The sequence below is a fragment of the Poeciliopsis prolifica genome, unplaced genomic scaffold (assembly GCF_027474105.1).
Source record: "Poeciliopsis prolifica strain line A6 unplaced genomic scaffold, Auburn_PproV2 SCAFFOLD211, whole genome shotgun sequence".
Classification (NCBI taxonomy): Eukaryota; Metazoa; Chordata; class Actinopteri; order Cyprinodontiformes; family Poeciliidae; genus Poeciliopsis; species Poeciliopsis prolifica.
Window position 1 is genome coordinate 119,727 of NW_026562586.1, and position 14,189 is coordinate 133,915.

General features: G+C 38.9%; 1 protein-coding gene across 1 annotated transcript in view; it reads left to right on the forward strand.

The window, feature by feature from the left end:
* LOC129356946 (Fc receptor-like protein 5) overlaps positions 1–14,189 on the forward strand; it is a 39,479-nt gene that overhangs the window by 16,648 nt on the left and 8,642 nt on the right. The window contains 5 exon segments of the mRNA XM_055026482.1: positions 860–1,126; positions 1,574–1,837; positions 1,963–2,238; positions 3,587–3,853; positions 3,979–4,254. Coding sequence (XP_054882457.1) covers positions 860–1,126; positions 1,574–1,837; positions 1,963–2,238; positions 3,587–3,853; positions 3,979–4,254 — 1,350 coding nt within the window.

Genomic DNA, 14,189 nt, shown 5'->3' on the forward strand with positions numbered 1-14,189 from the left:
GCAGTCATTATCAGGCCTGGAAATCAGCTTACGAAACTCTTCTCTGCGTGTGTCAGGCTTGTTCTGCAGCGATGTCACTTCCTGTGTTTGAATGGCGCAGATAAAATGAACAAAATGTTCACTTTTGACAGTATGTGCACTGACATCTCTTTTCTTGTAGTTATTTTTTCACTTAGTTTTAAACTTATCTTTTATTTAATGAGAAAAATACTGTATACTGTATATTTGAAGGTTCACGAATGTAATGATTTGTAAAATGTGTTATCTTTGTTCTCTCCTATTTACATGATGTTTTTGAGAACTTTTTGTTTGTTTTGCACATTGTATTTCCGTCTACTTTTTGAGGAAATGAATCTTTTAATTTGAGCTAAACTGAAAATGATCTTTAAACAAATGGTTACCTCAAACCGTGTAACTGGGGTACATCTTTTTGTTATTTGTGAGTCACCTTAGTTTAAGGATGTTTGACACTGTGTGGGAAGTGTCAAAATATTTTGTGGTAATATTTCGTCTTTATCCGTGATGTTTTTCAGATAAAAAATTTTTTTTAAGAAGTGACAATGAGCTCACAGAACAGGAAGCTGGTGTAATACTGATCGAAAACTTCGGTGATATGAGAAGAAAGTGTCAGTGTCAGAGCTGGACGCGACGCAGGGACTCTGTTCTTGTTTCTGTGAACTTTTAATGTTTATAATGACAAAGGTTTTAGGTTTTATTTTAGTGATGAATACACTCCTCTGCTGCGGACGTGCTGACGGTATTTCTCTTTTTTTCTTCAAATTTATTTATATACTGAGAATGAGGCACACCTTTATAAACTCCATGATAAATGTGCTAAATGTATTGTGCTGCGTTTCAGACGCAGACCTGACTATTGACCCCGACTGGTCGACTTTTCATGTTGGAGAGAGCGTGACCTTCATTTGTGACATGGATGAAGGCGAAGACACCGACTGGGAATATGAGATTAGAAGAAATGAAGAAAAAATTCTTCAATCCAACCCGCACAAAAGCTTCACATTACCATCTATCCAACTTGATCAGGGTGGTGAATACCGGTGCTGTGGTGTCAGGAAGAGCTCCAGTGATGCCAAGTGCAGTGACACGATCTCTATAACTGTTACTGGTGAGTCCAAATGATTTTTTTCAACTAGATTTGTACATGATAGAGACTTGCACAGCTAATAAACATGCTTAATCCTCTGTAAGTTAAATCCAAATGCAGAAAATCAGCTTAGCTTTTTGTGTTCCTCCCAAAATGAACTTTTAACCTCTTGTGAAGTATCAGAAGTTGCAACATCTACAGAAAACATTAATTCTGTGAAATACAATTAGAATTATTATTTTTATTAATAAAATTATGTTTCATTAGGTGAGCTATCACAGAAAAGCATAATTTTTGTTGTTTTATTTGGGAGGTTAAACTAACATAAAACTTTATTCTCATCAGAGAAACTCAATTATTGTGTTTTGTTACATATTATGATGCGACATTTGAATATTTGTACTCAATCTGACTGAAGAATAACTTAACGTGTTAACGGACATTTTTATTATATTTTATTAACATCAGCTCCACCCAAAGCCAAACTGACTGCAGGTCCTACAACCATACCAGTAGGGGGCAGTGTGAGACTGAGCTGCTCAGTGGAGCCCTCTGCTGGATGGAGGTACATATGGTTCAGAAGGACCAAAGACACACCTGAAGCTCAACTCACTGATGAAGAAAACAGAAATATTAATGTAACAGAAGGAGGAATCTACAGATGTTATGGAATGAGAGGAAATACAAACTTCCAGAGTCTTATAAGTGATAAAGTCAGCATCACAATAAGATGTAAGTTAATTTTCTCTTTAAATGCAGCTGTTGATTATTGATTACATTTAAGAGGAAACTCTGGAGGTTTTTTTAATGCATTTTATTATTTTTTCTCTTAAACGGCCCATATATAATGTAAACAGTTTCCAATGAGGTTTTTGCGATCCGACAACCAAACTGGCCTCAGATGTTCAGTGGTGAGTTGATCACTCTGACATGTGAGATCCAGGGCGGAGAAACCTTTGAGTGGAGATACGAATGGAGGAGAAATGGGACAACTGTAAAACTGGCAAATGGTAAAGAATGGACTTTCATTGTCTCTGAGTCCAGCAGTGGAGACTACATGTGTCAGTGTAGAAACATAGACGACCAGCATTCTGTGACAAAGTGGAGTAAAAAGATGTCATTGCTGGTGTCAGGTGAGTCATGATGTTTTTTTTTGTTTGTTTGTTTTTTATTTATCAGGACCAGCTCAGCAAAAAGCAAAGCAAGCAGAGCTTAAATATTAGCAGAGCATCTGTCTGAAAGTTCCCCTCGATTAATGCAGAATATTGAAAGTCAATTTAATCTGGAAGATTTAAATCTTGCTCTTATTTAGCATCCCAGAACATGTATTAGAACTTGAAATCCAGAAAAACTACCTTAGCAACTACTTTTTAGACTCTTAATCTTCCAATCCAGAGGATATTTACTCATACTTACTAAACCTCCTTGAATAGATGGATCTTGTTTATTTATTTTGCATAAACATTAGATTATTTTTCTTCTTTTGCTCTTTCCTTTGGTTTATTATTTTGTTTGTTTTTCCTATAAATTCCTGTACAGCATCTCCTATTGCCTTGTTGCTGAAAATGTGCAATTTAAATAAAATTACCTTTATATTTAAATGTACAAATTTACATTTAAATGTACATTTACTTACAAATGTCTGTAAATGTACAAAATGAAGTTTACAGAGTCTGATGAATATTCAGCCAAATAATGAATTAATAGTGTTGGTTTACGCTTCCTGCTGGTTTTGAACTGGGATCAGTTGAATGTCTTATTTAACCATATACACATTTTACTAATGACTTAAAAGACAATGTTCAATCTTTAATTTTAGATGCTTTTATATTTTCCAAGTCTTTTGTGTGCTTTTTATTTACATTGAAATAAATTGCATGACATGAACTTTTTGTTATTTTTGCATTTTAACATTTTTTATAAATTGCTATCAACATTTTTGTTTAAATTTTTTCCACTCGATAAATATACCTTTTATTCACTGTAAAGCAGCCACAAGATGCATGTAGATGAACTTTATCACTACATTTTAATGGCTGCAAATTGCTTTCCCCCATTGATTAGAATCGATATTGGTGTTGACATAAAACCACAAACAAAGGACAATGAGGATATAGTTGATTGGGAAATAGACCATGTTTGTTTTGCTTTCCAAATGAAGATACATTTTTCTTCAAGACTTTAAATTAACTGTTTCAACTGAGTCCAAAGGGATTTTTCACCTGGATTATGGAGAGTTATGATGTTGCTTCACATCTTTACTTTAAGTTAAATCCTTGTGCAGAAAAATATCTTCTACTTTTTTTTTTTTACTTTGGTCATTAAAATAACTAAGATAACCCATCATTTATTCCCAGTAGAGAAAGTCAATTATGGAGTTTTGTCATTGTTTATGTTGAGACATTTGAATATGTTGTACTAAATGTGATTGTGGAATATGTAAAATCGGTGACTGAATAATTAAAGTTTTTATTTTAACAGCAGCAAAACCCAAAGCCAAACTGACTGCAGGTCCTACAACCATACCAGTAGGGGGCAGTGTGAGACTGAGCTGCTCAGTGGAGCCCTCTGCTGGATGGAGGTACAGATGGTGGAGAAAGACCAAAGACACACCTGAGACTCAACTCACTGATGAAGAAAACAGAGATATTAATGTAACAGAAGGAGGAATCTACAGATGTGATGGAATGAGAGGAAATACAAACTTCTATAGTCTTGTAAGTGATAAAGTCAGCATCACAATAAGCTGTAAGTTAATTTTCTCTTTAAATGCATCTGTTGATTATTGATTATATTTAAGAGGAAACTCAAGAGGTTTTTTTATGTATTTTATTTTTATTTTTTTCAAAACTGCCCATATTTAATGGAAACAGTTTCCAACAAGGTTTTTGTGACTCGACAACCAAAAGGTTCTCATATCATCAGTGGTGAGACGATCACTCTGACATGTGAGATCCAGGGAGGAGAAACCATTGAGTGGAGATGCGACTGGAAGAGAAATGGAACAACTTTAAAAATGGCAAAGGAAAAAATCCTGACTTTCACAGTCTCTGAGTCCAGCAGTGGAGACTACTTGTGTCGGTGCAGAAACAGAGACGACCTGCGTTCTGTGACAAAGTGGAGTGAAAAGATGCCATTACTGGTGTCAGGTGAGTCATGATGGTTTTTTGTCCATCTGGGCCAGCCCGACACGTGACCAACGCAGGCAGGGCCCAAAGAAAAGTGCTCAAAGTTTGTCTTCTGTAGACATTTTTTGTTGAGTTTTATTTTCGTTTTAGTTTACATTTCAGATTGTACATGTAAAATCAGTTTTTCTAACAATTGAGTTAGAAGTAATTGTACTGTAAAAAATGAAATGAGTCCTTCTTTCCAGTAACAGTGCCCACTCCGGTCAGCTCTTCATTTCCCGTCCTTATGATCATCGGACCTGTTGGTGGAGTCCTCCTGGTTCATCTTCTGGTGTTACTGTGGCACTACAGGCGGTCCAAAGGTGAAATCGGTAATTGTGAATGTATGATACATTAACAGTAGGAGAATTTTTTTACAATTTTAAGAAAGATATTTTAAAAGAATATATTTGGTATTCACATATTTACGTAAAGTGCATCACTTCGCCTCAAATATCTAAAATTTTTACACTTTTGTGAAAAAATGTACGCTGCAATTTTTTTTGTATTACAATAAATATTTTTATCATTCACTTCCGAAAGAAGTTTAAAGGAATAAACTGTTGACAAAAAAGTTCCAAATAGTTTATTTTCTTTCTCCCTTTCCAGTGTAATTAATTCAGAAGCAATTACTTCACATTTATATAATCGCAATGATAAGCCGAAAACTGCTGCAAACACTTGGCTTGTGGGAAAAAAACATAAATAAATAAAAAGTGCAGTCCTGTTGATTGTCTTTTGTATTGTATAACAAAAATAAATGAAAAAAATTGAGTTGAATTGATAAATAACAGATTGCTTCATCATGCAAGATAGATTTTGGATTTAAAATTTGCTTTATGATGGGGCTTTTGTCAGGGCGGGTCGTTTTTGACCCATAGGCCAACGGGAGTGAACAGAACTTTAGGATCGTTAACAAGAGTTAAGACTGTTTTAGGTGAAAGTTGTTAAAAATCAGTTGCAGATTAAATAATGGATTCAATAAGAACGAAACTGATGAGAGCAGCTCTCCTCTGCAGGGGTCAGAATTAGATGACGGTGTTTAAATTAATATTCACTTTTTTTCCTGCACTGCAGGCGACGATCACATCTATGAGTCGGTCAACTTCTCGGGCACCGGTGGAAATGGTAAAGTGAATCTTTTCCACCAGATATTACTGCTACATGCACAAATGCAAGTAACCGATCTGAAAAATCCTGAAATGTTTCAGTGGTAGATAAACCCAGAGATGTAACCTACTCTCTCATTGAACTGAAAAACTTTGGGAAAGAGAGTAAGTCACAAAAACAACTTAAAGAAGAAAAAAAATCTGCCTTGTTTTGATAAAAAAACAAAAATGTTTTAATAGAAATTGTTTATTTGAACAGGTACTCCAAACAAACCAGCAGAGGGGGCGCTGCCTACTCTTGTCTGGATTCAGGAATGAAAGGTAAAGTCAACTCCAACTTGACAATATGGTGCTTTCCATCTCTATCAACTAATGTTTGACAAAAACAAAGCTTTTTTGGGACAAAATATAAATGCTTAAATGTTTTACACACTGCAGAAAGTCCTCATGTATGTCAGCATATAAATATTTAGACATGTGATAAAAGATTAAAAAATAAAAAAAAAGTGGATTTGTGCTTATTACCTAATTGTACTTAGATTAAGAAATTACAGGGGAAAAGAAATTGTAGGAATTTAAAGTTTAATTTAAAGAGCATAAAAGGAAAAAAAAGAAGTAATTTGTGCATTATAGGTACATTGAAGTCTTACAGTTGTCCTTTCACAGGTAGGGGGAGCCTGGAGCAAAAGAAGAGGCTGTTTATTCTGAAATCAACCCTGAACCAGAGAACAAAAACACCATGTAGGTGTAGCTCAGTCTGCAGCTTCTAACTCATGCAGTTTTTGTTGGATCTATTGTGACAGACCAAATATTAACCTTTCATAAAACTGATTTTAGCTGTTGCTTTGTATGTGTTTAAAATAATCCCTCTCAGCGTTACCAGTTACTTATTATACTGCCAACTCTGCTTTACTTTGCTTTATTTTGTTTTACTAGTTATATTAGTTACACGCCTTGTAAAAAGAAATGATTCCCTTGCCATTGTGACATTAAAACAAACTAAACTTTTCATGTTTTGAGTTAATTAAAATTACTAACATTCATTTTAATTTCTAAATAGTACAATGGTAAACAGGGGTCACATGTAAAAATATTATTTTTTCCTTTCAATTCAAAAGTGGTTGTTTTTTTTATAGTATATGGAAGAACTGCCGTTTAACTGTGTAAACGAGGTAAATTTGCTTCTCAAAGTGATTTTCTGGAATTTCAAGATAATGTGAGTCGTGGTAAATGAGTATTTTTATGATTACAGTTCAGTATAAACAAAGGACATACTTTTCATGATCCATGAGATGCATTTTAATACTCAACGGTCCTCATCATGAGTGCTCATGCAGAAACCGAACTGTTTATTTACCACAAGCCGAGACCTCAAGCATCGGGGTGAGGAGTGAATATGAGCAGACGGAAAAGATTAAGCTAATGTGCTTATTTGTGTATTTGTCTTTCGCGACCAAATGTTTGGAACGTGTCATCTTGAGCAAACAAGATGAGATCAAGATCAAATAAAAAGTCAAAGCAAAATCTCTTTTTTCTGTTCAGTATTTCCTTCCTTTTTCTCTCTGTGTTTATGTTACCTAATTGAATGCGGAAATGTTAAACAGTCAAGTTTACCATTAGTTATTACATGTTTACTAACATTAAATGACTGAGATCAGTAAGATTTTACTTGACACGTCGTGCTTCTTTTTAAAGTTTAGTTTCCAAGTTACTGCATTGGAAGAAATTAAACTTTGTTCACATGTTCAAGTTGATTTCCTGCTATAGGTGTTGAAACCACACTGCCACCGCTTCCACCAAATCTTCAGTATGCTGGGGTCAAAGCATGCCTTTAACTTTAGAGTTCTGACAGAAAAGCAAGCATAAAAATAAATGTGAATTTGAGGAAGTAGGCTTTAAAGCTGAGAGCAAACGTCTGGTTTCTAGCCCCAAAACAATCCTTGGACATTTTAATAGTTTGACCACTAAAGGGGTCCAAGAAAAATAGATTAGCATGAACAAAAAGAAGCTTAAAAGAAATTTACTTTGAAACAATTATTGCAACAGAAATTTCAATGAGAACCTTCGAGATAAAACAAGCTGATGCCTTGCAGAAAAAGTTCCTATGTCTAAAAACTGCTATGGGAAACGCAGCCGCAGACGTGAGAGTGAACCACAGACATGATATTTTTAGCATTGAAGTGTGAAACATGTTGGTCACAACTGTGCAGCAGATGCTACTCCTTATTCGGTCAACATTATAGCTAACGAAAAGCAGAAGCGTTCATCATTAACTTTGCAGGAAGTCCAGCTGTGAGGATGCAGCACAATCTGCTCTGGATGGGTTTCCTCTGTAAGTACTTTTGTGCTCACTATTCTGTGCAAAAATTAAAAATTTTACCTGTATTACAAGTTGCATTGCATCATCAGTGTGATTGGTTTTTTAAATGGTTTCTAATTAATTGTTTGTTGGTGGGGACCAGCGGGTGAAGCGGCATGGCGCTCGGGTGGTCGCTGAGAGCCTCTTCTGAAGCTGCTGCCCCTGCGACCCGACCCCAGATAAAGCGGAAGAAAATGGATGAAATTAAAATTTTTATTTATGCTAAAAGATAAAAATTACTCTTTGATGTTTTTGTTATGTGCTGCATTTGAATGTGAAAGATTATAGTCTATGCTTTTGAAGAGAACGGAAATTGATATACAGGACTTTGACATTTTTCCATCAAGCTTCAAGGTGGCTTTAGATTTCTGAAGAATGGAGAAAATGGATTTGTTGCCTTGTATGTATGTGTATATATATATATATATATATATATATATATATATATATATATATATATATATATATATATATATATATATATATGTAGCTGACTGGATAGCTCAATACATAAGGCATCAGTATATCACCCGAGAGGGCAGGGTTCGAATCCAGTCTGGGTCCTTAGGCAAGACCCTTCAAGCTACTGCCTACCTCAGACCATGAGAGATACTAAGTTGCATAACATGCCGGCTCAGACGTCGCCCGGCCAAACAAGGTCTGCGTCAGGTGTTGGGGAACCAGAGCACCTTGATGACAAATGGGCTACTGGAACAAGACGGAAATGGGCGAGAGATGAAAATGTGGATCTGTTGGAATGCTACTACTCAAGTAACCCTAGTCAGAGGGGTTACATGCAAAGACTGGGGAAGGAATGGTTACTTCGACATCCCCAGTCAACACTAAGCGCTAAACAACTAGTAGCTCAGTGTTCCAACATCCGCAAACGGCAACTGCTATCACAACTTGAGATTGACGAGATACAACACAAATGCTACGGCAAAAGGGAGGAACCCGGATGTCATGACTGTGGGGACTTAACTACAAGTCCCCACCCAGTGAGGGGATACACGGCCCCAGTGAGCGAGACCTGCTCACCTGAGAGAGAGAATCATGACCCGAATGACAACCAGGCCTCCCCGGCGCCAATTACAACGGCTGAGTGAAGTACCATCAGGAAGTCTCATTGAGAATGTGAATGCAGCATTGAGAACGATCCCTACCAACACCATAACAGAAACCAATGAGTTGATCTACAACTCAGCATCAGTGATCCTTGAGATACTTGGCTATAAGAGCAACCATGAGACCCAATACCCACCATGGAAAAGACGGTTAGAGGCTAAAATCAAGGTAACAAGGAGGGAAGTGAGCCAACTGTCAGAGCTCCACAAGGGTACAATGAAAAGACCAGTACCCAGAAAGTACAGGCAGATGCCCATACCTGAAGCACTTGAAACTGCCAAACAGAGGCTCCAAGCCTTGTTGTTTCATATGGGAAAGGGAGGCGTCCCACAACAGCAATGCACAGTGGCTGATCTCTCTACGAGAGGACCACAGCAACCTCCCTGAGCAAGCCCCGGTAACCATCACTGCGACAGATGTTCAAGAAAGACTCTCAGGCATGAAAAACTGGACAGCACCAGGGCCTGACATGATCCATGCCTACTGGCTAAAGAAACTCACTGCTCTCCATGAGCGACTGGCAGCCCAAATGAACCAGCAGCTACAAAGTGGGACTCACCCTGAATGGTTAACTGAAGGGCGGACAATCCTAATCCAGAAGGATCCATCAAAGGGTCCAGTCCCACCCAACTACCGACCAATAACCTGCCTCTCCACAACCTGGAAGCTCATGTCAGGCATCATAGCGGCCAAGATAAGCAAACACATGGATAAACACATGAGCACGGCACAGAAGGGTATCGGTGTAAATACCAGAGGAGCCAAACACCAACTCCTCGTAGACCGCACAGTTGCCCGAGACTGCAAAACCCGACACACCAACCTGTGCATGGCTTGGATCGATTACAAGAAAGCCTATGACTCAATGCCGCATACTTGGATCATTGAATGCCTAGAGATGTATAACATCAACAGGATTCTGAGAGCCTTCATTGCAAACTCGATGAAGCTGTGGAAAACCACGCTTGAAGCCAACTGCAAACCACTTGCACAAGTGTCCATCAAATGTGGCATATACCAAGGAGATGCTCTGTCCCCGCTACTGTTCTGCATAGGCCTGAACCCCCTCAGCCAAATTATCAACAAGACTGGCTACGGATACCGACTCAAAAATGGGGCCAACATCAGTCACCTCCTCTACATGGATGACATCAAGCTGTATGCCAAGAGTGAGCGAGACATCGACTCACTGATCCACACCACCAGGATCTACAGCACTGACATTGGGATGTCATTCGGACTAGAGAAGTGTGGTCGGCTGATCACAAAGAGGGGAAGGTGATCCGCACAGAAGGAGTCTCACTCCCACAAGGAACAATAGCAGACATAGAGGACAGTTACAAGTACCTGGGTATACCACAAGCAAATGGCAACCTCGATGAGGCCACAAGGAAAGGAGCCACAGCTAAATACCTCCAACGAATAAGGCAAGTCCTGAGAAGCCAGCTCAATGGCAAGAACAAAATCCGTGCGATAAACAGCTATGCCCTGCCAGTAATCAGATACCCTGCTGGAATAATTAGCTGGCCAAAGGAGGAGATAAAAGCCACAGATATTAAGACTAGAAAGCTACTAACCATGCATGGAGGGTTCCACCCCAAATCCAGCACCCTGAGACTGTACACGAGCCGCAAGGAAGGAGGCAGAGGACTAGTGAGTGTGAGAACCACTGTCCAGGACGAAACAACTAAGATCCATAAATACATCAGGGACAAAGCCTCAACAGACAATGTGCTCAGTGAATGTCTCAGACAACAGGGAACAGAGGTTGAGGTGCCAGAGATACCATCATGGGAGGACAAGCCCCTACATGGGATGTACCACCAGCAAATAACCCAAGTGGCTGATATCAGTGGCTGGAAAAAGCTGGACTCAAGGACAGCACAGAGGCCCTCATCCTGGCCGCCCAGGAACAGGCCCTAAACACCAGAGCAATAGAGGCCCAGATCTACCACACCAGACAAGACCCAAGGTGTAGGTTGTGCAAGGAGGCCCCTGAGACAGTCCAGCACATAACAGCAGGGTGCAAGATACTGGCAGGGAAAGCGTACATGGAGCGACATAACCAAGTGGCAGGCATAGTGTACAGAAATCTGTGCAGAATATGGACTGGAAACCCCGAGATCAAAGTGGGAAACACCCCCAAAGGTGGTGGAGAACGCCAGAGCTAAGATCCTGTGGGACTTCCAGATCCAGACAGACAAAATGGTAATGGCGAACCAACCAGACATTGTCGTAGTGGATAAACATCAGAGGAAAGCCGTTGTGGTTGATGTAGCAATACCAAGTGATTGCAACATCAGGAAAAAGGAGCATGAGAAACTGGAGAAATACCAGGGCCTCAGGGAAGAACTGGAGAGGGCCTGGAAGGTGAAGACCACAGTGGTGCCTGTGGTCATCGGGGCCCTCGGGGCAGTAACCCCCAAACTGGAGCAGTGGCTACAACAGATCCAGGAACAACATCAGACATCTCAGTCCAGAAATGTGCAGTCCTTGGCACAGCCAAGATACTGCGCAGAACCCTCAAGCTCCCAGGCCTCTGGTAGAGGACCCGAGCTCAGAGGATAAGAACCACCCGCGGTGGGTGAGAAGGGAATTTTTTATGTTTATCTGAACTGATCTTTGCACTTTCTTACTGTTCATTAAACAGTAAGAACGTGTTTCTTAAAACACTTATTGATGAAACATTTATTCCATTTCCTGTTTTTGTCTTAATATCAGAATAACATTAGATTGATACGTGTAAAAATCTCAATAAATAAACAGATCAAATATTTCAATATCTGTCAAAGACTGTTTTTTTTTTTTGTTGTTTTTTTTCAAACAGGAAAAACTTCACTGGCGGCAGATAGAGCTGTTCTACCAGCAGGGGGCAGTGTGACTCTGACCTGCACTGTGGATAACCCAGGTCACTTAGACTTTCACTGGTACAGACATGATTCCGAGTCGTCTGCAGGTCAGATGATGAACCGCACAGCAGACAAATCCCTCGTGCTCTCAAAAGGAGGTCTGTACAGCTGCAGAGGAGTAAGACTGGGAAAAGGAAATGTGCCTTCCTACACAAGTTACAGCAACAAGGTCACTGTTCAGGAGACCCGTAAGTTTGGTTGTTTGCAGGAACAGTTTTCTACAGCTGTGCGAACAAAGTTTGTAACATGAATATAAAACAAAATTCACAAAAGCAGTTCACTGAAAGCTGCAACGTGATGATGGTGAATAAACTAAGGAATGATTTCATCTTCCTACTGAGAACCAGAATGATCATTAGAGGCTTATAATTATCACACACACCTGTAATAACTCCAGCTGTTTCACTGATATGTATATATCACTCTAGGAACTTTTCATAATTAACAGTCAGAATTGCATGTCTAATTTCCATTATTCATCAAATAATTCTTTGTCATCACATTGGTTTGTGTTTTACATTGTGATAAAACAATAACTTCTCTTATTCATAGGAATGTTTTCTAACCAGAAATTTCTGCATCTCAGTTTCTTTTAGCGTCACCGTGACCTTGGACCATGATTGGGCTCGGATTTACGTAGGAGAGACGGTCACTATCGGCTGCGAAATAAAGGGAGGTGAACAAATTAACTGGACCTATGAGTGGAAAAAAAATCACACGTTTGAGAAACCGGGATCATCAAGTGGACACAGGATCATCAAAGCTAAACAGTCTGACAGTGGAGAGTACAGCTGCAGAGGAAGAAGAGACAGGTTTTCCTCTACAGAGTGGAGTGATGCTCTCTCATTAACTGTTTGTAAGTTGATTCGTTTTATATGGGTGAAAATTGTATTAGAGAAATTCAGTGTGATTTTTCAGAACAATAATGCATTTACATTTAGAAGTGCAGATGATGCTGCTATGAAACGGGACACGGACATATATTTATTCTTAAATATATGGGTGGAAATTATGATAATAGGATCATTTTTACGTGGGTTCATTGTTTGGTTTTCTAAAAACATTATTCACATATTTACATATATGTATCTTTGGCATGCCTCTGGCCATAGGGTCGCCAAAAGTTGCGGCACTAAAAGCTCATTTCCTCTGCTGAAGACGTTGAGCTCAAACGCAGAAATAGGTTCACCAGTTTGTTTTTATTTGGGGGGAACAGGGCACAGAAAATCCTAAGATTAACAAAAATAATGAAATGAGTAAGAAAACATGTGAACAATATCCCGCTCGCTTTCATCACATCACATTTCACATCAAATCTCTTTGAACAGATGAGCTTGTCCCTGTCCTCTCTATGTCTCCATCATGGCTGAGTCCTGCAGCCTCAGTGACTCTGAGCTGTGAGGTTGAAGAACCGTCTGCCGGATGGAGGTTCTTCTGGTATAAAGCTGTTCCCAAACCACCAAGCAGTTCCTACAGCTTTGAGCTGCTGCCTGGTAGCATCAATGGGACCATAGACAATTCCCATATCGTTCATGGACAGACAAGTACTGCAGGATACGTGTGCGAAGCAAGACGAGGGGAACAAGTTGTGCAAAGCAAACCGAAGTTTGTGTGGTCTGCAGGTCAGTTTTTCCCCGTCTTTGTCTTCAGTTTGACTGAAGGTATAATTTAAAGTTTACAAAATATTGATAATTAGACTGTAACAGACTGAAATATTAAATGTCATCATGGGTATTTTTTTTTTTTTTTTGTCAGATTTTCAACTTGGACCGTCTCTCAAAGTGAAACCAGACAGAGTTCAACACTTCAGCTCTGATTTGGTCTCTTTCCATTGTGAAGGAGGAAACTCTACCGACTGGAGGGTCACGAGGGTCACAAGGGTCACAGAAATGGGTCAACCTTCATTTTTGAACTCCTCCAGCTGGGGAGCAGGACAGGAATCCATAATCAGTAACTGGTCTGATGGAGGAATATTCTGGTGTGAGTCTGGTTGGGGAGAATTCAGCAATGCAGTTAACATCACTTTACAGAGTATGTTATGATTTGTTTGACTTTTTATTATTATAGTATTTGAACTATTTCAATGTAAATAATGCATTTTGACTGTGTAACACTGAGCGTATTTGTTGTGCGTGCTACATGCTGCTAAAGTACCTGTCTTATTTTACAGTAAATACTACACTGCCACCTAGTGTTTACAGCGTATATGTACATTTCTGAATTCCAGGCCAAATAATCAGTTTTGATATTTTTGACCTCAGGAAGAAACGTTCAGCTTGATTTCATGCCATATAATAAATACCAATATTTGGACCATATATACTGTACTGAATAAAACAAGTAAAAGCAATGTTAAAATTTCCTTTTTTTTTTTTTTTTTTTTTTTTACTGCACCCTCATTTATTTCATTTTTTT